Source organism: Nipponia nippon, unplaced genomic scaffold, assembly GCF_047370975.1.
Source record: "Nipponia nippon isolate SJK-2023a ecotype South Korea unplaced genomic scaffold, ASM4737097v1 scaffold_28, whole genome shotgun sequence".
In the NCBI taxonomy this organism is placed as follows: Eukaryota; Metazoa; Chordata; class Aves; order Pelecaniformes; family Threskiornithidae; genus Nipponia; species Nipponia nippon.
This window is the reverse complement of record NW_028262345.1, coordinates 6,756,441-6,779,666: the sequence shown is the minus strand read 5'-3', so window position 1 is coordinate 6,779,666 and position 23,226 is coordinate 6,756,441. Positions and strand designations below refer to the sequence as shown.

Genomic DNA, 23,226 nt, shown 5'->3' with positions numbered 1-23,226 from the left:
CCCCAGCAGCCATGGAGCCCCCCAGCAGCTGGGGACCCCCAGCAGCCACGGGCGTCCCCGCAGCCGCGGACCCCCAGCCCCGGAGCCCCCCGCAGCCCCGGAGGAGCCCCACGGAGGAGCCCCACGGAGGAGCCCCGGGTCCCCCCGCAGCAGCGGAGACGCCCCGAGCAATTCTGTCCCACGCCGGCCGCCGTCCCGGCGTCCGCGCCGCCGCCGTCCCGTGATGCTGCGCGGCGGCGGGCGGGAGCGGGGCCATGGCGGCGCCGGCGGGCTCGCTGGTGGCGGCCGTGCTGGCGCACTCGGGCCGCCTCGACAAGGAGGACTTGGGCACCCGCATCGGGCGGCTCTCCCGACGCGTGGAGGAGCTGAAGGCAGGGCCGGGAACGGGGGGGGGGGGAGGCTGCGGGGCACAAGCGGAGCTTGGGGGGGGGGAGGCGGGGGGGCGGCGGGGCCGAGGCCGCGGCCGCGGCGGGGCCCCTCCGCCGGAGCGCCTGTCCCGGCGCTGCTCCCCGGCCGTTCCTCGCTGGGGGCTGCCCCGGGCCCCGGCAGGGTCCCTCGCCGCTGCGGAGGGGCGGGCGGCCGGGCGGGCCCGGCTGATGGCGTCCCTCCGCCGCAGGGAGAAGTCTGCAACATGATCAACAAGAAGTACCGCGAGTTCCTGCCCAGCCTGCGGAGCGCCGAGGAGCTGGTGGCGCAGGTGGAGGGGCTGTCCAGCAACATCGACCTGCTGAGAGCGGGCATTGAGAGCGAGGTGACGGCGGGGCTCGGGCCGGTGGCAGCCGGTCTCAGCCCGGAGCTGCAGGGCCCCCCCCCGGGCCCCTTGCGGGGGGGCGGAGGGAGGGCTCCTGCCTGGGAAGCCTGGATGATATCACCCCCAAAAAACGCCCGCAGGCGACACCCGCCGCAGGGGCGCGCGTGGCGTCGGGGGTGTAAGTACAGAACTGTCATTAAGGGATCGGGCACGGTTTGCTCTCTGGTGTAGAGCTGGAAAAGCCCCTCACACCGCTCCTTCGGAAAGGAGAGAAGGATCGGCCTCGTATAGTGTGGCAAGGCGCGACCCAGTAACGGGCTGGCTGAGCGTTGGTCCCGCACTGATTTCGGGCAGCACGGGGACCGAAATCATAGCTATCCACGTTCACCGAAGCCTTTGAGGAGAATGTGAGCAGCTCCCGCAGGCCGGAGTGCAGACCCGCTTTTTGCTGCTTTGATTGATTTTCCAGCAGCTGGGGTTCTGTAGCCGGGTTAATGGAGAATTAACTTTTGGCTTAGTTCAGGCGTTGTTGCGTTTTAAATGGCTGCGTTAAAGGAAGGCTGAAGTCCTTTTGAGACTAAATTTCCTTACAGTGCCCTTTTAAAAAACCTGTAATGTATTAAAAGAGAAACCAGCCTGTGTTTCCAGTTGCTTATAAGGATCTTCCTGGCAAGGAGTAAAATGGATGGAGCCTTTTTCCTCCTCAACAAATTGTTCTAGGAACAGAAATACGTAAAATCTCATATTGTTATCCCTGTGTCTGATAAGTTTCGCTTGCTGCAAACGGACTGAAAAGTTTGTTGTTTTAGGTTCAGCGAGATCTAAATGTTGCTGTTGCTGAATTTACTGAGCTGAAGCAGCAGCTGGAGCGAGACACGCTGGTTCTGAGCGTTCTGAAAAAGCTGCAGGAGGTGAGAAGAGGGGGCGGCTTAAAATGATGAAGCAGTAGTCATCCTCTCTGGTGCTCAGCCTGGGGCGTTATTCGGGGCTTCTCTTTTGAATGACTGTCTATGGCTCCGCTGTCTCTAGCTGTGCTGTTTACCAAATTGTAGTCTAGTAGCAGATATACAGTGACGCATGAATCCGTTTGGTCGTTGCAGTTTGATACAGCTATTAAAGAGTACAATACTGCACTGCTGGAAAAGAAGTATGTTGCAGCAGCTCAACAACTGGAAAAGGTAACCGTGACTTCTTAAGCGTACGACAATATTGTTCATATACGCTTCCAGTAAATTTCACGAGGTGCTTTTCGGTAGCAGGGGCAACAGCGACCCATGGTTTGTGTTTGATCTTTACCACCAGGCACGAGGCAGCCTGAAAGCGCTGGAATCCCGCAAGGGCTTTGAGCTGAAGATCCTGAAAGCGCTAGGCACGGAGCTCACGGTGCAGACCCAGAACATGCTCTATCATCTAGGGGAAGAATGGCAGAAGTTGGCTGTGTGGAAGCTTCCTCCTGCAAAAGGTACTCACAATTCTGGTCCGTTTCCCTGTTTTTTGCTTCGCTGTTTGAAATGCCTGGTTTCAGGCTCCTACGAGATAGGAAATACAGTAATACTGTTGAACTGGGGTTGGTTTAAGGAGCTCTTTCTGCCGTTTGCGTAACCTAATGAATGGGAGCGATGAGTGGCAGCGTTCTTTGGATATCGCTCCGCTCCTGCAGCATTTAGGTGCTACCACAAGCAATCTGGTGCAGTCAGTAGATTTTAAACAGAGTTTCGAAGGTTCGTCTGCCTCATCTGTGGTATTTCTTCGAAAACGTTGAAGCAGAGATCAAAAGAGTTGCCAGCCTCCGGGTACACTTTTAGTCTTGTGAAATATCAGAAAAGGGCTGCTCTCTTGCGAAGCTCCTGAGGAGATCAGCTGGGCCAAAATTTCGGGTTGCTTATTATTGAATACCTGGTTCGGCCTAGTAGCTGGAAGGGTTTTCTGAGATTTTGTTCAGCCTGAACGCGTTTCCCCACCAGGCTGGTTTTAAGGATGCTTGCACCTCCTCTGGCAGGTTTTCAGGTTGCCGCTTTTGTTGCGGGCAGCTAACTGCAAGAACTGCTCGAGTTGCTGTCTTCATTGAAACATAAACTTTTCCTTTGGAAAAGAAAAAAACCTCTTCCTTGGGATTTGACTTGAAATGGGGAGAGGAGGGGAAGGAAAGCAATTGTCACTAAACGTCATTCAGTTGCAAAGCGACTGAAAGGAGAATTCTGCATCGTTGTAGGGGACTGATTCTCATTCCGTTGTCCTGCACCGTAAGACAAGGAACTCAGTACCCGCTTCTGACGCTCTTTTACAGGAACTGTGTGTTGTGGAGGTGGGGAGAGGTAGAATATCGCTTTAGCTGCCCCCTGAGGAATGCAGTAGCTTCTCAGATCTGCTGTATCTCAGAGCACCCTCTGACAGAGAGATGGTTCTTCTTTTCCTTTAGAAAGCAGCAGCCTGGAGTCAGCGATGCATTCCGAACTGCACTTGCGCACAGTGCCTTCAAAAGAGGAGGACGTTGCTGGCCCGCCTGTCGCTTCTGTGCTGCAGGCGTTTGCTGTCCTAGGAGAACTGCACAGCAAGCTTAAGATTTTTGGTAAGACAGACCGTGGATCCAGATATACGTAGCTACAGTAGGCCGAGCGGATACCAGTTCGGGCTTGTTTTAAGATGGATGTTGAGATCCAGTTCACTTCAGCAGTCCACTGGAAGACTTCTTTCTCTCTGGGCTTGCGTTTCCCACTGAGCGCGAGGTGAATGCTCTGGTTCTTATCGGTAGGAAGTTATTTATCCTTTATTTATCCAGAATTACTTATCCTTTTCTGTCTGTTTAGTATACTGTTCTGATCTGCGGCTATGTGGTTTCATGGACTGATGCTTAAAGAGTTTTTCCAGTTATAGCCTCCTCATCTACCAGTAGCAGGACTTCTGGTTTCAGGCAGCCTCTGGGCTTCAGCATTCTCAGGAGGTATGGCAGGCTTTCGTGCTTCACGTCCTCCAGGACAGGATTTCATGCTTCTAGCTGTTTAAGTTGTTTTTCACTTTGCGTCAAACGTGCTGCTCTTTGTCAGGCCTCCAGACGTGTTTTACGTGAGTAAAACGGCCTTTAGTGAAACCAGACCCCGCGGTTTACACCTCATGAGCGGTTCCCCGACACAGCTAATCAAGAGAGTGTTTCTTCCTCCTCATGTCTGCATCCAAAATAATCACAGTCGGGCCTCACTGGAGCAAACCGCCTGCCTCCTGCTGTTGGAAAACGTCTTCTTTTCATTTCTCAGGCCAGTTGTTGCTGAAATACATTCTCAAGCCGCTGATTTCATACCCGTCTCTTCAGCCATTCACAGAGGAACAGTCAGATGCGTTCATCCTGCGTTTTAAGTCCGAGGAGCCTAACTTGGATCATTCCTCTCCTATGGAGGTTTTTGAGAAGATCAAGCTTATTTTTGAAGTTCTCCACCAATATCTGCTGAGTAGGTAGTTTCTCCCTTTTGGAATTAGACTGAGATCAATAGCTCGTTCATGTCATTGGAGCAGATGCTTTCTAGAATATCTGTTTGTTAAGCAGCGTTGAATTATGCAGAAGGCCTAAGCAGCTTTTAATGTTAACTTGCTATGCTGTGCTCTTGGATAGCTTGGCGCCTTGTCAAACTGGACTTAGCGGTGACCCAGCATTCACAGAGCTGGGAAAGCGAAGGAGGAAAGTATTTTGGCTCAAAGGGATCAAGGAATTCATTTTTTGGCAAATGTTTTTTCTTATGAACCAGTCACAGGTCTAAAAGGTGGAAGTCACGACGCAATCCAGGGAGTTCCCTCGCTCAGGCTGGTCCCATGCAGGATCTTCCATCGGCTAGAAACCGGCCTGGGCTTTGCCGTTATATTGCTACAATAGCATGAAATGCTATTTCATGAAAGAAACATGCTGGGAAAGCGGGCTCAGTTTACACATAAATTCCGTTGCCTTTTGGTCGGGTGGGCGATTCCACAGGCCCAGCACGTGGCCTGGATAAGAAGAATCCCTCCGTTGTGAGATTGTGGAGCATGTGATAGATGCTGTTCTGACAGGAAGGACGGTGAAGGGTCTGGTCCGGGCAGCAGGTGTATCAAAATTCATTTCTGTTCCCTTGAATTCAGATGTGCCTCTTGAGCAGCCTGTGGAAGATAAAAAGGAGCGCGGAGTTACGCTCGCAGGACTGCTAGGCGATATGATATGGGAAGAGTTATCGGACTGCCTCATTCAGAACTGTCTGGTGAATTCAATCCCAACCAATAGCAGCAAGCTAGAGCAGTATATAGAGGTAGGTCTCAAAAATCTGTCAGGTCCGTGTGGTGGAAATGCCAGATGGCCAGCTAGAACAAAAAGCTGTGTTTTGCTCATCGCGAATTGTGTATTTCTCTCAGTGAAGCTGTGGCTTGCGTTTCCTGTCACGTCAAGCGTGCGAGGGCTCTGATCTGTGGGACTCAGCCATGCTTAGCTAAGACCTGGAGACTTCCAGGGTGTGCGATGTAAGGCACTTGTCTGAGCCTCCGTGAGAGGCTGAAGATGATGGCAGTGCTGCTTGCCCAGCTGGCTTCCCGAGGACTGATTGCTCAGTTTGTATTTGTTGTTAACGATCGCAGGGGTTTCTTGCATAGGCCGCTATTTTTTTTTAAAACTACGTACATAAACCAGAACTTGCTGCTAGCGAAGGATGCCAAGAGCTCCTTTTCCTGGAGAGGGGGCTGTTTCAAACAGAAGCAGTCGTAGGATAAGCCTCCCAGTCCCTTTGCCCCAGGTAGTCCAGCGTAATGAAGTTGATCACCTCGCTCCTCTGGTTTTCTGATCAGGTTGGCAGCGCAGTCAGGGGGACAAACCTGCAGTTCAAACACTGAGTTATTGTGCGAGCGTGGCCCCCAGCTGAGCCAGCTTTTTCCAAAAGATTGCTGAAAAGCTGTTGGATGGTTAGTGCCCCCTAAAACCTAGTTTCATCCTTCGCTTCCAGCCGAGTAGAAGAGTTTATACCCAACTCTAATTTTCTTCTTTGGTTTAGGAACGTACACTAACATAGAACGTGTGTCTGCTCTTCTCAGGTGATTAAATCCACAGAGGAATTCGAAAAAGCCTTGAAGAACATGCAGTTTTTGAAAGGAGACACGACTGATTTACTGAAATATGCCCGGAATGTCAATTCCCACTTTGCTAACAAGAAGTGCCAGGACGTGATCGTGGCAGCCAGAAACCTGATGACCTCGGAAATACACAACACCGTACAGGTGACTGGTGATGCAATACGCTGGTTTTGTATGTGGAAAAGTAGCTTCGCTGTTGAAGACGACTCATTAGAGCAGTCGGAGTCCTTTCTTTTGTGGAGCACTGAATACTCTTGACTATTTGGGGATCTTGGCAAACAACAGTTTCAAAACCTTTTTTAAGTAGTGCTCAAGAGGGTTATTTCACTAACAAGATGTTTCTTAAAGTACGTGAAGTTTGCTTTCATAGGCTTTTCTGGCTAGCGGCATAAGAAAAAGTAGAGAATGACTTACAGAGTTGCTTCTAGGCATGCAACACCACAGAGACTGTTTCGTGGTCTGCTGCGTCGTTCATGAGCCAGGAGACTTCCAGCAGTCTTGGGGGACTTCTGCAGCCTTCTCTTTATCTCGGGTCTTAAACCTCTGTCGTTCAGGGTTTTGTAGTCCTGCGCAGTCTCCTTTCTGTGGGCTCTAAATTACGTTATGCCTCTCTTGTTTTCCCTTAGATCACACCCGATTCCTGCGTAGCCCTACCAAGGCTTCCTGATCCTGGGGCAGGAGATCACTTAAAAACGCAAAAAACTTCCAAACTTCTGCATAAGGACATGGTGAATTTGGAGAACGAGACCAAACTGAGCCAGTACACGTTTTCTCTGCCCACATGCCGCATCAGTTCATCGGTGGAGAAACTGATGGAGCTGGCTTATCAGACACTGTTGGAGGCTACAGCCAGCACCGATCAGTGGTAGGCGTTATATATCCGTGGGTGACTCTTGGGCGTCGGATACTTATTTGCTTTGGGAATGCCAAGCGTCTCTTAATAGATTAAGAGAACTTTAAAAGAAGAGAAGATACTTAAAAATTAGAATCAGTCGTTGAAGTTACTCTCTGTTGTGGCTGGAGGTTGCAGCCCTGGGTTCGTGCAGTAGGCTGGTACGGCAGAACAGCTGCAGACTGCGTTCCCTGCAATACTCGGGTTAAGCAGCCTTTCAGACTTACGTTTTCGGGAACATTCGGGCACGCTTTATTGTATTTTAGCTATTAAAGCAGCGAAAAGACAGTAAACTCCCTAGCACGCACAACGCGGTTCATGGCTTTAGTCTTTGAGTTGGGAGAAACACTACTGCAGTGTTCACTTCAACGTTTTATCCTACGTTAGCTGTCAGTTGTTTAGAAAAATCACAAACATCTCTTTTTTTCAAACGAAATGATAAGTGATGGCACCCGTTCTGAGAGGAGTTCTTGCTTGCTTTGTGCTGGGTGAAAGCAAAGAACTCCAGCTCTGCATCTGGCAGGGCTTTTGAGAGAAAACAGTTAAGCGTTTTGAGGAACCGCATGCAGCCTGCTTTAAAAACTGGAGACCACAAGCCTGAAGAAGGAGAGTTGCCTGGGTACTGAATGCCTTTCAGTGTACCACGGCAGAGAGAGGGCTGGCTCTTTACGCACGCCTGGTGGGGAAGGGACACTGTCCCCTTTGTTCCTGCGGTTTCATATATCTCCCTTCTGACATGTGGTCTGAAGCTCGTCTTTTCCACACTGAACTTGGAAGGTCATCAGCGCCTTTGTGAATTTTCCAGAATGTTGCCTTTGTTGACATCGCTGCAATTGATCCTGACAATCTGCTCTTTGTGCCGGTGCTTCGCTGCTAGTGCTTCGCTACTAATAAAACCTTGTTTTGGAGAAGGCTGAGGTTCGCTTGCGAACAAGACGTTAATTCCACTGACAAACTAACATGAACCTCGTTTTCCTTGCAGCTGTATACAGCTCTTCTACTCTGTACGGAACATATTCCAGCTGTTCTATGATGTAGTACCAACATACCACAAGTAAGTGTGTGCGCGTGCATGTTACTTAGGGCCTGTTTTGGGGAGAGAACAATGCTATTGGAACAGCCCCCCGTGTCCCCGGTTTGTCCACCACAGCCAGAGATTACTAAAGACTTCCTCCAACAGCAAAAAGTTAGCGCTCTTAATCTATTATGAAATTGTACCTGCTGCAAAGTAGGTGCTTGAGGGTTTCTGAGTTGGCAGCCTTATCACCAAGGAGGTAGTTGCAGTTCTTGTGACAGTTGTGTTTGCATCCAGCCACGTCGCTTTGACCCCAAGTCTGATGCGGAGATTTTCCTTGATGTTTTTCCTGTAAAAAAGAGCAGCAATGAAGATTGAGAGTATACAAAATTCTGTCAGAGAACGCTGGCGTGTTACTGAAAAGGATTTCTCGCTCTTTTCCTCGCCGTAACTTTGCTATAAAAAAGCGTCTTCCTGTCTGAAAGCCTGTTGCTACAAACAATGTGGATATAACACATGGTTCGACCCCCGAAGTGCCGTTTCAGTAGCCATGAAACTCCTTTCCTGCAAGTTCTTGTGTGGACGTGACGGGAGGTTAAATGCTTTTATTCCGACAGAAGCCTTTGTCAGGCATTGCCCACGGTTAGTTCGGTCTGAGACAGACTGTGAGTTTCTCTAGGGGAGGCGTGACAATTTTTTTACCGGAGCCAGATCCAAATAAATGCATTTCTTCCTTTTCTCTTCCTCCTTCCTGGGACAGGGAGAACCTTCAGAAATTACCCCAGCTGGCAGCCATTCACCACAACAACTGCATGTACATTGCCCACCACTTGCTGACCCTGGGACACCAGTTCCGATACCGCCTGACCAACATCCTGTGCGATGGAGCAGCTACTTTTGTAGATCTGGTACCTGGTTTTAGGAGACTTGGTAATTTTACCTTTCGGTATTGAAATATATTGATGAACGACATGGTCGTTAATCCTGGCACTTGTTGCCGAATGATTTAATGCAAGTGTGGCTACTGACTCAAGCAGCGGATTGTTATCGAAGAGTTTTGGACAAGCAGCACGGACATTTTCTAGGCTGGGAAGGCTGACGGAGCATTACGACTCTAAGCGTGGCTGTTTAGGGCTTGACTTTGAAATCCAGCTCTTCTTGTCTTGGAACGTACTTCCAAGAAGAGCTCATTATCCAGCAAGATGTGGTGGCACTCAGATAATTTGGGATCTGCTGCTCAGTCCTCTGATATTTTCTTTAGCTTATTCTATGGAAACAAATTCTGAGATCAGTCTGTACGAGCCCAAGAGGAGCCTGGCATCCGTAGTTCATTTGCTACTCGGCTCTTTTTCAAAAGGGTTGCAGCAACGCAAGCTGCGCAAGAGCTTACCGAATACGTGACTGGGCCTGGTTAAATTTGCTCCGTGAGGCTGTTTAGAGACTGGAAACTCCCTTAAAAAAAAAAACATTAGAGCAAGTTCCGTATTCAGTACTTACAGTCTCTAAATTGGCAGAGCAAATGTAGTAATTGCTTAATTGCTTCTCTCTGCTTGTTTTTGCTCCTAAAGGGATGGAGTGTTTTCTGGCCCAGATGCGAGTGCAGAAAGGAGAAATCCTGGAGAGGCTGTCAAGCGCCAGGAATTTTTCTAATATGGACGATGAGGAAAATTACTGTGCCGCAAACAAAGCGATAAGGCAGGTAAGCAAGGCGATCCAAGCCAAATATCCCGTTGTCTGTAGACGTCATCCTCGGGAAGGTACAGTGTGTAATCTCGGTCCTGAGAACTGTGCAGTGTTTCAGCAGGGTGGAACTTTTCAAAACAACGGTTTTCTGGCCTGATTTTTTTTCCCCTGGGCTGTGTCTTTTTGTCAAATTGCAGCATACTGAATTCTGTTCCTCTTGCTCCAAGTCGAAATGAAAAGCTTCTTAATCCTGAACTTTTGTTTGCAGTACCTTTGTAATGTTTTTATTGTTCAAGGAAAAGATCCGTCACACTTTTGAGGAGCCTTAATGCAAACTGAAAACGTTGCATTTTTTCCCGGGAACGTCTGCTCTGTGCGACAGCAGGATGCTTCATTGCCTTTTGCTTCTTTCAGATTGGTTTCTGACCGTATGTAGCCACCTTATCGTTGGCGCCTCTCTTAACGTTCTGTTTGATAACGTGTAGATGACGCGCAGCGGCTGTCTTCCAGGTACTGCATCAGTTGAAAAGACTGGGAAAAGTCTGGCAAGATGTCCTTCCGGTGAACGTGTACTGCAAGGCTATGGGGACTTTACTGAACACAGCTCTCTCGGAGATCGTCGCTAGGATTGCTGCCCTCGAGGTAACTGCACGAGATGCACGTGCCAGGCATAGGCTGGCGCGAACAGCTAGCATTTGTGACCCCTAGAAGTTCTTCCCAAGACTGGGTTTCAGGGGAGCAGTTGTCTTTCACAGAAATTATATTGTGGTCCTGTCTATGAGGAACGCTCCAGCTACCCATAACTCACAGCCAGTTGAGACCACATATGCTCTTACAGCGATTCCATGACTGTGGTCAAGGGGAGAGTCAGGGAAGCCGCTGTGATTTCGTCTTAGTTCGGATTTAGGTGTGTCATTCCCACTATATACATTTCTAAGAACCGATCTCTCTTTTTGTTCAGGGCGCAGGAGTTAACTGTTGTCGCAAACTCCACCTATTCCGATACATTTTCAGTCTGTGCGTCGCTAACGAACCTCTCCGTCCTATCTAGGCACCAGATGCCGAAATACCTGTGGCATTTCAAACCGAAATTCTCATCCACTTAAATCTCTACTTGACTCCCAGTACTCTGTTTAAGTGATTGTCAGGTTACCTCACGTCAAGTGCAACTATCCTATTACGTTTCTTAGTTAAAATATGTTTTCACAGCAAACGATAGAAGTACGTTAGCGCCTCTGTTCTAGTTGTAATCTACATCCAAAGAGCCTTCCCGCTGCGCATTGGGCCACTAAGTCCTCTTTTCCCGCAACACCTGGCTTACGGGACGCTCGCTCAGGCTGCGCCTGCCAAAAAGCTTGGCTTTCATCGTTGGGCTGGCAACGCCTGAGCGGTTCCCGTGTGAACTGTTCAGGCCTTCGTCATGACACCTCTGCTTCACAGCGACATGCTTGCTGTTGCACTGAGAGACCGTTTAGAAGCACAACCGCTGCTCCGAGCGATTGCTGAGAGCTTGCCGAAATAGCTATTCGTGAAATAAGTTCTATCAGCTTAAGAACATTAAACGCGCTCTAAACCGCTGCTTTCGCCTTCACGCACACAGCCACCCTTTTTTTCATTTCGCTTACTGCTTGGCGCTCCAAAAGCGCGTCTAACCGCTCCCTTGGTAACATGTGTTCAATTCTAGGATATCTCTGCCGAAGACGCAGATAGGTTGTACTCCCTCTGCAGGACTATGGTGGAGGAAGGACCCCAGGTTTTCACCCCGCTACCTGAAGATGACAGAAATAAGAAATACCAAGAGGAAGTCCCAGTCTACGTGCAGAAATGGATGATGTTCAAAGAGCTGATGATCATCTTGCAAGCCAACCTCCAAGAAATAGTCGATCAGTAGGTGTCGTCTTTTCTTCCTTTGCGGTTAGCTCTTCACCCCGGTAACAGGGAGCTGGGAAGCGGTCTGACATCAGCAGGGCGCCGCGCTCAGCGGACTCTGTTCGGATGAAAGGCGATCACCGTTGAGAAGGATCAGACAACTGCACCCGGGGCAGTTTCTTGGCTGCGTGCTTATAGTTCACGTCAAGCTTGCTCGTACCGTCAGCTGCCTCCTGCAAAGGAAGAGGCGCTGGTAAAAACCCAGGTGCCGTGGGAGAGCCAGCCGCAGCGCGATCGTCCATCCCCCTTGGCTTCTCTAAGTTCAGAAGCGTTTCACGGCGAGCAGCCTGGCGTTTCGCCTACTGCTTTTGGTGTTAGCTGTGCCTTTCTGCTGCAGCCCTTCCCCGTGATCGGCCTCTGCTCGCTAGATGCCGTTTCTTGCTGCTTTGAACTTGCAAGGGGGATTCATCCGAATTACGCGCGAGGATTTGCGTAATTACTTCCGTCGCTTTAGTTAGCGTGACTTGTCAGAAGCTAGACGTTCCCCGTTCACAGCTGCCTCACGCGTACGTCCGAATGGCAAGAAAACATGCTCTCCTCAGCAGGCTAAACTGAAAAGCCACGGAGAAAGCACGGAGGGAAGGCACTTCCTTTTCTGTGCCTTGCTCGCTGCTGCTGTTGGAACCCTGTTAGACACCAAAGGTTCCCAGCTCTACTTCCACCTGGGCATAAACCACTTTTTTTTAATGTTGTTTGGGAGGCGAGTGGGAATTTCGCAGACGGGCTCTAGGCTTATTTCAGAGAAGGGAAAGGTACGGTTCGTAACGAGTGCAGAAATCGCCTCACGGCCTGTTGCTTCCTATACCTGGGTAAACAGTCCTGGACTCGAGTTGCTCAGAGCTAACAGGCTGCTAACCGGATTCGTTTTGCCTTCGAACTCACTACTGTAACGAGTGCTCGGAAGGCTTGTTTTAACGTGACATTTCTGCGCAGTTTGGTTAAACAAAGGTCTTTCTCTCCCGCGTAGGTGGGCGGATGGGAAGGGGCCTCTCGCAGCTGAATTCTCCGCAGCTGAAGTGAAGAGTCTGATCCGAGCCTTGTTCCAGAACACAGAAAGGAGAGCAGCGGCACTGGCCAAAATTAAGTAACTCCGTGTTTACTCCTACGCGTTGCATCTTCTGACGAAGCAAGAGCAAACCGAGTCTTTCAAATGCTTTGTTGGATTTGACCCTTCTTATTTGTACCGGTATAAAAAAGCTTAGCGTTAGGTAAGTGCTTCCTGGGGGCTTGACTGAGGGAGAAGAAACGTTTCCTAGCTCAATGTTTGCGGGGCAAAGAGGATGGCTGAGCCTGGGACCAGGAAATCAAGGTGGGTGACACGTGGACACTAACTGCCTGCGCTCCGTCTGCCAGGCAGACCGAGTTTGGCCTTGGAAAGTCAATCTCCTGCCACCTCCCCAGAGGCGTTCTGCCCAGATCCAGGCTTTCTGGCGAAGAGGAGATGCTTTCTGCGATGTTTGCTAGTTTCCATTCTCTAGCATTTCATCTTCCTGTTAGGCCCAGCGTAGGGAAGTCAATCCAGTCCTGTGTCCAGCATCTCTCTGTGAGAACAGGCGCTGCCCGCAGATGGGCCTCTCCTGCAAGGTGCTGTATGATGCCAACTCGAGCTTGCTTGCTTAAGGGTCTTGTAGAGGGATTTTGATTTCTCAATAGCGAATCTTATCTATGCAGTTTTACGTCGGGGGCGCGGAGCCCCTTTGTGTCTTACCTCTTCTGTCCCTGCAAATTACACGTGAAACCCGCAGACTTTGATAGCTTTTGATATCCTTCTAAGGACGCTGAAGTGCCAAACTTTGCTCTTTCCCACCCCGGGTTTCCCTGAAGAGCAGACCTTGAGAGTGAAAATTTGGGGGGGCGGGGGGGAGAGGAGATCCTCTCCCGAGTGAACTGCTTATCGAGTCACGGGGTTTTGCCCGTGTGGCAGAACTCCTCCTGGCTTTTGAGAATATCTTAAAACTGACTTAGAATTTCTCAGTCTCACTTGACCACCTGGAGAAGGTTAGGGTTCAGCTCCTTCCTTTACCTTTGTGTTGTGTGTGAACTAGGTAGGTCTGGCATCTGTTGTCTTTCTGGTAGTAAGTTTTCTGTCCTTTAAGAATAGCGAGAAATGTAAATGCGTATAAAAAGGGAACGACGTGTGCACTCGTAGCATTATCATTTAAATTACAAAGGGCTCCGTTTGAGACTTTGAGAAACGTACGCTTCTTTTAATTGGAAAATTCACCAAGAGCGTTCATTAAAACGTAGCCGAGGCCAAGACGTGCCAGTTGCTGCGCACGTGGAACAAAGCATTTCCTACCACCTAGTGCTTACAAAAGTTTCCATCCCAGAGCTTAACGGTTTAATCTGTCAGCTGCTGTTGCATCCTTTTCATTCGCACTTCTGTCTGACCTGCGTTCACATTTGCAAGCGTCCGTGCCGGGCCCGAGTCGCAGCTGGCTTCCCCGTTGCCCCTCCGTCGCTGCAGAGCTGAGCGGCCATTCCGCCTGCGGGGGGGCAGGCGGTGAGGAGACCCTCCTGCTTCGGGCTTCAGCTGGCGGAGGGAGGGGGCAAAGGCAGCCAAGCTGGCAGCTAGGCTGAGCCCGGCACAGCAAGGGAGACACTGAAGCAAAATCTGCCTGCCAGTTAAAACACTAGCGTTTTCTTATCTTCCCCTCCAAGTAATTTATCTGAAGGCTGCGAGTGTTCCCGTGACGCTTCCACCTCATGGGAGCCCCTGCCCCTCTACGCATCGCAATCCAAAAAACCACGTATTTTGAAAAACACCCTTTCTCCCACGTGGATTGTTCACACAAATGTAATTTGCTATTTTCTTTAATAAACTATTTATACCGAGCATGTTTTCTAGTGTTGTCTGGGGATTCTGTTAGGGTTATAGTAACACGGTACGAGTTAGTCCTGGACCGTTCTCCACTTACTACGCGGAAGGGGCAAAGTGCTGCTCTCTGAAGTCTCCTTGCCTTATTTCTAGTAGATCTAGTCAAAAAAAAAAAAAAAAAAAAAAAAAAGAGAAACCAAAAAAAGGAATCAGTACCGTAAGAGAGGCTGTCCCAGAGGTTCACGTGTCAAGGGTGAGCGTAGGGTAGCGAAGGAAAGAGCTGAAATAGGACGCTAGCGTTGGGATTTGTTCGTGCAACGTGCGTGGCTGTAGGTCAGGCTGAACGCGCCTCGGCTTGCTCCAGCTTACCTCGGTGACGTGATAAATCCATGGCAGCAGCTGAGCCACGTTGGTGTAAACCCCAGGGCGGTTGGGTTCAGCGCAGCCCTGGCCCCAGCTCACGACGCCTACCAAACGCCACGCGAGTTCGTCCTGGCAAACCAGGGGGCCCCCGCTGTCACCCTGCAAGACGGAGCGAGGCGCGGTGAAGCCGCTCTGCCCCCCTGGCAGCTGGGATGCAGGTCAGGCTGGCCTCTCCCGCACAGCTTTGTTCCGTCGGCCACACGAGACGCTGAAACGCGGGTACGAGTAGCGCGTGCCTCCCCGCGAGGTTCCCACGTTCCTTCTGTAAGGATAGCCAAATCCCAGCCCGGCATCGATGCACCGGGGCACCGCAGGCTCCACGCTGCGGCGCAAGATGCAACGGGCCCAGCGTTACCCTGCACAGACTGGTTGCTGCAAGCTGTTCCCGCAAAACCCGGTATTTGCTGGAGCCTAACAGGGACACGCGACGTCTCAGTCCTTCCCACAGCTGCCACGCACCCGCAGCGTGCAGCGCTCGCGCCCTCCTGTTACCTGGCACGCATCTATTTTTCCATGCGGGTAGCCGGCACACAGCATCCTGGCAGTGACCTCGCCTGCGTACATGCAGGAACTGTTGCACCTCTTGGTACCGATTAAGGGAACGGGCGCTTCCTTCAGCGTCTCGGTAACCTGCGCTGGGGAGGGAGGAAGAGAAGCCAAGAGGGAAACAAGATCTGCGGGGAGCAAGAGGGGAAGAGCAGGGCGCTAGCTGGAGAAGTCCGAAGATGGGAAAAATGGGATTACTTTATGGGATTAAGTATGGCCGGGCCCACAGGAGCTGTGGATGTGGGCTGCAGAGCTGCTGGAGCAGGGGTGGGATGAAGGCAGGAAGGGCATTTGCAAGCTCCCACGCGGCGCGGAAGGGGCCGGACAGGGCCGGTGGGGAGCAAGGGGAAAGCCTCCGGTCAGCGCGGGGCGGCGGGGACCAGATGGGAGCTTACCTTGGTCTGGTCTGGTATAGCCCCAGCCAGAGACCCAACACCGCGTGCCCTGGAGGAGGTCCTGGCGGGAGGGTGGCAGACACACAGCACGGATGGCATCTGGGAAGGAGGAGACGGGGTAAGGGCCAGGCCAGCGGGGATGGCTTCGTGCTGCGCCGAGCACGAGCGGCCAGGGCAGGGCCACGGAGCTATCGGCCTGCGGAGCCACTCAGCCTGGCACGCTGAAGTGAAAGATTCTGGGGGTTCAGCTCCCGCAGCCGCCTTCCCAGGAATTCTCAGCTCTGGCACAGTTGGAAACGCGCGGCTGTGCGTGCTGCCGCCCAGCTGCCAGGCTGGAGATCCGTAAAGAGCTGCTCTGCAATGGCAGGTTCAGCAGAGGCTGGGTTTTGGCTGTCTCTTAATTGTGGGATAAGACAGACAACTCCGCAGATGGGAGAAGGACACAACAGCATCACGACAGCATCTTACCTGAGAAATTCAGGGGGACTTGGAGCTTCATCAGAGCAATGTCGTAGTCGAGGCTATTGTCGTTATAAAGCGGGTGGTAAATTATTTTCTTTACCGATAACCCAGCCTCCTGCTTGATCGAGCCGTGGGTGACGACGCCTGCGAAAACCAGCCAGGCAGAGGCTTGCAGCCGCCTGTAACTGAGCAGAAATACAGCGTGCTTCTTACTGCGGGGCACCAAGTGCCAAGGCCTGGGACAAGAGCAGCTGCACGGCTCCTCCGAGGCTGGGCACGGGAGAGCCCGGCGGTACCTGCGCACGCAGTGAGCTGCCGTGACGATCCATTCGCGCGCCAGCACGGAGCCTCCGCAGTGGTGCTGGGAGCCGTGGTACACGCTGACCTGCCAGGGCCAGCGCCCCGGGGACGCGTCCGTCCCCCCGACCACCCGTGCGGCGCCGGGGCGCAGCCCGCACTCTGCAAGGCAGCCGGGCAGCACGTCTTAGGTGAAGCTCCGGGTGCCGGACCCTCACGCTGGATGGCGAGGGAAGCGGGTGGAGTGGGAGCGAAGAAACTGCCGGATCCGGGTGGAGATCGTGGGGACGCAGGAGAGGAGAGAGGCGCTCACCTGAGCATTTCAGAGCCACAACTCGACCCGATTCACAGCTGCTCCTGCGCGGGAATAAGCCTCCGGTCAGAATACACACGAACTGAAATCCCCAAGGGCACTAGGGAGCTCCAGGGCAGCTGCAGCCGTCCCCAGAGGGGCTGCTTTACTGCACAAGACCAGGACAGTTTGCGTGTCCTTAAGCCTGAAGAAAAGGCCTCTGTTCTTTTCAGCCCCGCCAGCAAACGCTGCTTCCCCCAGGCCTGCCCTTACCTGACCTGCCACATGTCTTCCAGGCTGCCTTCCTGCTGGGGTCTCAGCTGAACGAACTCCTGTGTGCCGCCCACCTTGACGTCCGCCAGGTTCACTCCTTTCTGATGGGTCATTCTGCAGGAGCAACCGTCAGCGCCCCAGGAAGGGCTGGGGACCCGCCGGGGGATGAGGAGTTTAACCCTGCCGTGGGAGCGACGGCCCACAGCCCTGCCGCTCTGGCAGCCGGGAACGAACCTCCTTGGCAGGAAGGGTCTCGCAGGTCCCCGTGCCAGCCCGAGCCCCCCTTTCTGCCCCGTATTCACCAGGGAGCTGTGCGATCCGGCACTGCTGCCCCGACCAACCTCCCAGCCTTCAAGGACCTGCTTTTGCCAAGATCGTCCCCCTCGGGAAAGGGCGAGCAGGGCTCGAAGCGGCGGCTGCCTCTGCCGTGCCCACCTGAGATACCCGAGCCGCCGGCAGAGCAGGGTGCCCAGGGAGAGACGCCAGCGCTCGTGGCATGCCAGGAGCCAGCCAGGACGGCCTTCCACCTGTGCTTCCAGCAAGGAGCTTGCCACATTTATTCTGAAAGACACTAAAGCCATTCCGTTAAAGACAACCTGCAAGTTCCCTTCCTTGCAGTGTTTTGTGCAGGGCCAGCACAGTGCACGTTTAAAGCAAAAAAAAAAAACCAAACCCAAACAGAGAAAAAACCCCAAAACAAAATCCCAGAAAAGCCACTTGAAGCAATTAAAAACTATAGAGGAACCTATTCACACGTCCTCAGTGTCCGCGTGGCAGCTCTGCCGAGCGATTACACGCAAAGGAGTCCCGCAAGAGGTGCCTTTGCCGTAGGATCGCTCCATGCGATGAAGCCGTGATGCTGGGGAGTGCAGCAGGACTTAAAAGCAAAGGGAAGCAATGGCAAAGCACAGCTGAAAGAAGCTAGTGGATCAGCAAGAGATATTTATTATTAAAGAGCATCTTTTCTGTTCTTGCTGGGCCGGCACGGTCCTGCATACTGCTCCCCGCTCCCTGTCCTCTGTGGCAGCAAGCAAAGGTGTAAACCTCTGTCGGGAGCCCCACGGACCACCGGCTCTTCCTCTCCACCGTCACTGCACGCTGGGATCGCATCTGGCTCCTGCAGCAGGGTGAAGCCCTGGTCTGGCTGAGGCCTCTTCAGGTGTTTCACTTCAGGAAAGAGAGAAGGGAGGGGAGCTGGACTCACACACAGTATCCAAGGATGCACAATATTGGGAATGATCCTGCACTGCCCACTGGAAGAGGCGATGAGCCTCTCGATGGGCACAGCTGCCGCTTGCTGCTGGGACCGCAGCAAGCACCAGCAGAGCCCGCGCCGGCCACATCCCCCCGTCCCATGCCGCGGCTCACCCACCAAGGAGCTCCCACCACCACCACCACCTCTGCTGCCGGCATCCCAAACTCACTCGCCAGTTTGGCGGCTGGGCTCTGCCCGCAGCGGCAGAGCTGTCCCGGAGCAGACACTGACCTAGGAGCCATGCCCCAGCTGCTGTCCCCGCCAGCAGCCCGGCGACCCCGAGCAGCAGGAACAGCCTCCTGACGGTGCAGAGAGTTTGGAGAGACGCGTTAGCAGGATCTTTAAGAAACAGAGAGGGAGAGAGGATTAACGTGGTCTTTTCCATCTGTCACAGCACTATCAACCCCCTGGTGAAGCTCCTGGGTCGTTATACACCCATTTCTAGGACTCACCTGATCCTTTCCCCGCAATGCCAGGAGGAGGTGAGCTAAGGCCACGGATTCTGCAGGGGGTCAAGACTCGGAGGGCCCCTCTGTTCCCAAAGCCCAGAAATAGCTCACTCACCATGATCCGGGGAGACCCGTGTCCTCCTCGCTTCCCTCCTCGGCTCTGCTGTTGGGCTCTCGCAGTTCTGCGTGGCATCCTCGATGCAAGGCAGGTTGTCGGGAAACTGCTTGGCTGGGGCTGGGCTCTAGGGAAAGGCGCGGATCCCGGGAAGCAGATCAGCGACAAAGGCCAGGTCTCGTGGAAGGGGACAAGCTTCAAGTGATGACACTGCTGCCCAGGCTGGCCGTGGCAGCAGCAGGACAAGGCGAGGAAGCACTTCTCACCATGACAGCAAGGAGCAGGGCAGCTGCTGAGCCACGGAAGCCGAGCACAGGGTCTCCTGCAAACCAGCTCGGGTTTCCCTCCGCACGCTCCCGGCACGCTGCCGTGCACGCGCGCTGCGCGGCGGCCACGCTGAAGGGAGTCCTTGTTTCAGCCCCCCCCCTCCTGCTGACAGGGCCTTTTCTCAGCAGCCCCCCTCCCACCCCTCATCCCCCTGCTCCCAGAAGCTGCTCAGGCTGGGGACCCCCAGGGGAAACGCTCCCGTCCCTCCCTGGTGCTGTGCCGAGTGAAACGAGCAGCTGTAGAGTTGCCTCCGCTCTCAAACCCATCTTCCACCTGCTGCCCCCCGCCACCTTCCTCCTCCCATTACTCTGCTTAGCTGCCGTATGAAAAACACGGAGCGCTGCCGAGGAGCGGCGGCAGTCCCCGGGCCGTCGGCGCGAGCAGGGGGCTGCAGGCTGGCAGCAGCCCTGCCGCTGGTGGGCTCCGAGGCACGGACAGACCTCGGCACCGGTGGCAGGAAGGGTGCCGACCACCCACTCCGTGTTAGCGGCTATGTTCAGAGAGACAAGACTTTGGGGAACAAAATGGCCTAAGCTGGGAGAAGATCAGAAAAGACAGCCTGCAGCTGCTCTTTATCACCCTCACATCTCCAGCCAAGTACCTGCCAGCTGTGATGCGTAAAGCACGATTTTCCTGCCCACGAGCTGCGTTAGGGATGCGCTGGCGAGGGCTGGGGGGTCCCTGTCACCCAGCCCACGTGCACGGGGACCTCCAGGGAAACAGCCCCACCTCCCTGGGTGCCGGATTTTCCCGGTGGTCGCTCGGCTGTAGCGCACAAAGAGCAATAAAAGTCAAACAGTTTGCAAAAGTTGTCAAATTCCCAACACCCAAATACAAGTTCAAAAGTCGTTATGGAAGTGAGACCCAGGCAGCGAGCGGCCCGGCCAGAGATCACCACCACCACCACCACCACCACCAGAGATTCCTGGTACGGCAGCAGCGTCCGGAGTCCCTGCGAAGAGCCCCAGGTTACCAGCGCACCACGCAGCCCTGTCTGCGCAGGCAGTTCACCGGCTGTGCTGTTTCTCTGGCTGAGTATATCCCATCCAGAAATACCAAGGCGGCCGTCTCCAATTAAGCGAGTTCGAAGGCAAACTTCCCCTCCAGGGGAGATGAGGCTGAGTACCGATTTCGGCACATCTTAAAAACAAAAGGCAGCTGAAGCAGACTTAAATAGCTGTCTCACAAAAGAAAGACTTTTCTTATTCACGTACTTCTTCATCCCTGAAAGATACAGCTGACGGCTTGTTGCTCAAAATATCCATGAATTTTTAATGCTCTTTACTCAAGGAAACTCCTATGAATATTTCACGATAGCCCCGTCTCGCAGGTTCAGGCTGAGGTTTTGTGCTGTCGACGAACAGCGCTGCCTGCGTTGTGCCACAAGTCTGAGCCGTGCGGAGCCGCAGGTGTGGCCGCCGGCTCCTGGCGAGCAGGCGGACGCGCCAGCACCGCCGGAGCTGCGCGCTGCAGCGCTGCTCAAGACCTGCGCTGAGATGCCGGTTACAAATCCCCAAGGTCAGACTCTTTTACAGCCTGGCGCCTTGCAACCACTCGGCTGGTGTGAAAACTGGGGTGGTTTTTTGGTTTGGTTAAGATTTTGTCTCCAGGCCCCCTACCTCGTTTAGCAATCGGGCTGGAAAGCTGAGAGGCAACGGACAAGGCTGCAAATATCCCCCAAATCACAGTCTTGGCGCAGCAGCCGACCCTTTCCTGGGGCAGCTGGGCTGTAGCTGGTGGCACTGGAGCACCTCCTCGGTCTACGGAGGACTGTAGATGGTGCTGGAGGACTGGGGAGCACCAGTGGGAAACACGAGGCAAGAGCCCCGGCTGCAGAAACCAGCCGGAGAATCCTTTGCTGACAGCTCAGAGGGGCTCAGAGGAGAAGGACTCGCCCAGGCCTCTCCTCCCTGCTGCCAAGGTCGCCGCAGGACCAGCTCAGGTCGCCTCCCCTCCGAGCACCCCATGCCCTGGGGCTGTCAGAAAGCCGACGTTTGCAAAAGTTAGATGAAGACCCAGGCTGTGACCACAGCCAGCGAAACGCAAACGCCTTCACTCCAAGCAACAAAACATAACGAGCAAGTATCAGTCTATGCAAGGAAAATGAGAAAACAGAGCAAATTCCAAAAAGATCCATCAGCAGCACTTAAAAAATAAGACACATCAATCAGTCTACGCTACCTCGCTACTCTGAGCCACGCTCGTTTTTTCTTTTAAAACTCATTAAGAGAAGATCAATATTTCTATCCATTCTGCTTGCCTGCAATAAGAAAACAGTGACTAAAATGAGAGTGCTTCCAAAATTCAACATCGACACGCAGACGTAAAAGGTAGGAAGGAGAACAGCATCGTAGCTTTTTCCTCCTAGTTTTCATCATTTTTCTGTGCTTCTTCAGAAAAATAAACTAAAGCAGAAGCAGCAGCGATTACAGACATTGACAACTGCCGGAACGCCCGTGTGTTACCCGAGTACCTGACAGGTGGCAGAGGTGCCACGAAGCACAGGACCTTCCCTTTGTCGTTTTTCTAACTCGCTCCCATCGAAACAGACTTCCCTTTCCCACCCGAGAGCAGCAAGCAGAGCACAGCTGCAGAGCACCAAGCCAGATGTCAGCTCACGTTGCTGTAGCACCAAAGCTGATACAGTCCTGGCTGCGCACGGCAACGTCAAGATCTGGCCTACAGTTTGTCAAATGACGTGTTTTGAACCCGTGCAATAACAAGCAACAGTTCTCTCCAGGCATTCAGTCAGTTCTGCTGAGATTAGCAAGAAAGGGTCACTTATCGGCACATAAAATTGCCTATTGAACACCTGACGCATTCTGCTCCGAACTCAACTCGGAGGCTGCTGGGCGTTTCCGAGCTGGGATAGGAATCCAGAACGAGCCCAGAGCTGGGCTCTTCTCGAGCCAGCCACTGCTCCCCAGGTGCCCTGCCCCACAGGTCTCGCAGCCCGCTTCCCAACAGCGGCCTGTCGTGCGACTGCAGAGCGACCGGGGAAAAGGGCTGCCCGGACGCTGCAGCCCTTAGGCTCTGAGTTACCAGGGGCTTTATGGATACGGACCGGGGCTGCTGCCTGTGGCTGTACGGTAGCATCACAGCCTGTGCCCTTTTGTGCTGGGTGCAGGACAAACGAAGCGAGAACTAGCCTCCTCCCAACAAGCTTTCACCCTGGGGTGAATTTGAGCCCGTACACCCAATACGTAAAGTTTTCAAAGCAGCTTTACCAGCCAGTTGCTGAATATCGCTTGCTTTATTTCTTTGTTTTAGGCTGTGCTCAGATTGCTCCGTCCTTTCCCATACAAAAGCCGAGTTCTTCCTTGGGGATTCAGCCATGGGAACCCTAAGCCTCCAAAGCAGCGCTAGGAAAAAAAAAAAACCATCAGTTTCACTCATCAGGATTTAGAGCATCTCTCTTGTTGATACAGGTTCTGCCTCACGTCTCAAGGAGACGTTTTTAAATCCCTCCTGCAGTCTCCGAGCTCTCCCATTCAGACTGTCGCAGCTGGGCAGCCCTGGTAGGAGCAAAGCAGTATTTCAGTTCTAATTAGGGCTGGGAGCTCCCAGCAATATTTGCTGGATTCAGTGCCTCAGACTGCATCCAAGCTGAGGTGTCTGTTGCTTACCAGGTGCCAAGCGAGCTCGCCTTCTGAAAAACAATATGTGAGCTCCTGTTTTGTGCTCCGAGGGAGTTCCAGTGTTTAAGTTCTTGCATAGGAAGCACTGAAGTGTGAGGTTGCAGACTACCAATGCAAAACCCTGGAAGCCTGAAAAATCCCTGTACTTACCCCAGAGGAACTCAGGAAGAGAAGACCCAATAAAAAGCAGCCAAGCAAACATCAAGCAAGGCAGGATTCATTTGACCTACGACAAAAGCACATTCAACCTCACGCTTCTAGACCGCTAAAGCAAAAAGCTCTGGGGGCAGGGGGCAGGAAACGAGTTTAATCCAGTACCTGGAGTTCACGGGGTTTCCTGCCTGTTCCATCTGCTTGGTAGAAAGCGTGGCATAAAACCGTGCAAAGGGGAGCTGGCGCAGTGACAGACGGTCCGATGAGACCCCAGCGCTGGGCAGAGGCAGCTCACCGCTTTCTGAGCAAGCGCTGCATTTGAGAGGGACGGCAGAGCTGTGCCCCAGCGCAGCGCGATCCAGTACCGAATGGGAAAAAGCAGCAGCAGGAGGCTGCGCTCCTACGGCTTAACTGAGGAGCAGGAGAAAATCAGA

At 53.0% G+C, this 23,226-nt stretch overlaps 2 protein-coding genes across 2 annotated transcripts; one reads left to right on the top strand and one right to left on the bottom strand.

The window, feature by feature from the left end:
• Positions 1–224: 224 nt before the first annotated feature.
• Positions 225–14,185, top strand: ZW10 (zw10 kinetochore protein). Its single transcript, XM_087763549.1, has 16 exons — positions 225–371; positions 617–751; positions 1,561–1,662; positions 1,852–1,929; positions 2,054–2,213; positions 3,171–3,320; positions 4,003–4,194; positions 4,856–5,019; positions 5,792–5,974; positions 6,457–6,695; positions 7,705–7,776; positions 8,498–8,667; positions 9,306–9,436; positions 9,931–10,062; positions 11,105–11,307; positions 12,317–14,185. The coding sequence occupies exons 1-16, from the start codon at positions 255–257 to the stop codon at positions 12,435–12,437; spliced, it is 2,349 nt and encodes a 782-aa protein (XP_087619675.1). The 5' UTR covers positions 225–254; the 3' UTR covers positions 12,438–14,185.
• Positions 14,186–14,244: 59 nt separating this feature from the next.
• Positions 14,245–20,223, bottom strand: TMPRSS5 (transmembrane serine protease 5). Its single transcript, XM_087763241.1, has 14 exons — positions 20,188–20,223; positions 19,837–19,953; positions 18,675–18,801; positions 18,342–18,449; positions 17,900–18,022; positions 17,291–17,426; positions 16,856–16,969; positions 16,604–16,647; positions 16,290–16,452; positions 16,000–16,178; positions 15,532–15,630; positions 15,083–15,225; positions 14,537–14,689; positions 14,245–14,325 (listed from the first exon to the last, which is right to left on the bottom strand). The coding sequence occupies exons 1-14, from the start codon at positions 20,221–20,223 to the stop codon at positions 14,317–14,319; spliced, it is 1,551 nt and encodes a 516-aa protein (XP_087619367.1). The 3' UTR covers positions 14,245–14,316.
• Positions 20,224–23,226: the final 3,003 nt, after the last annotated feature.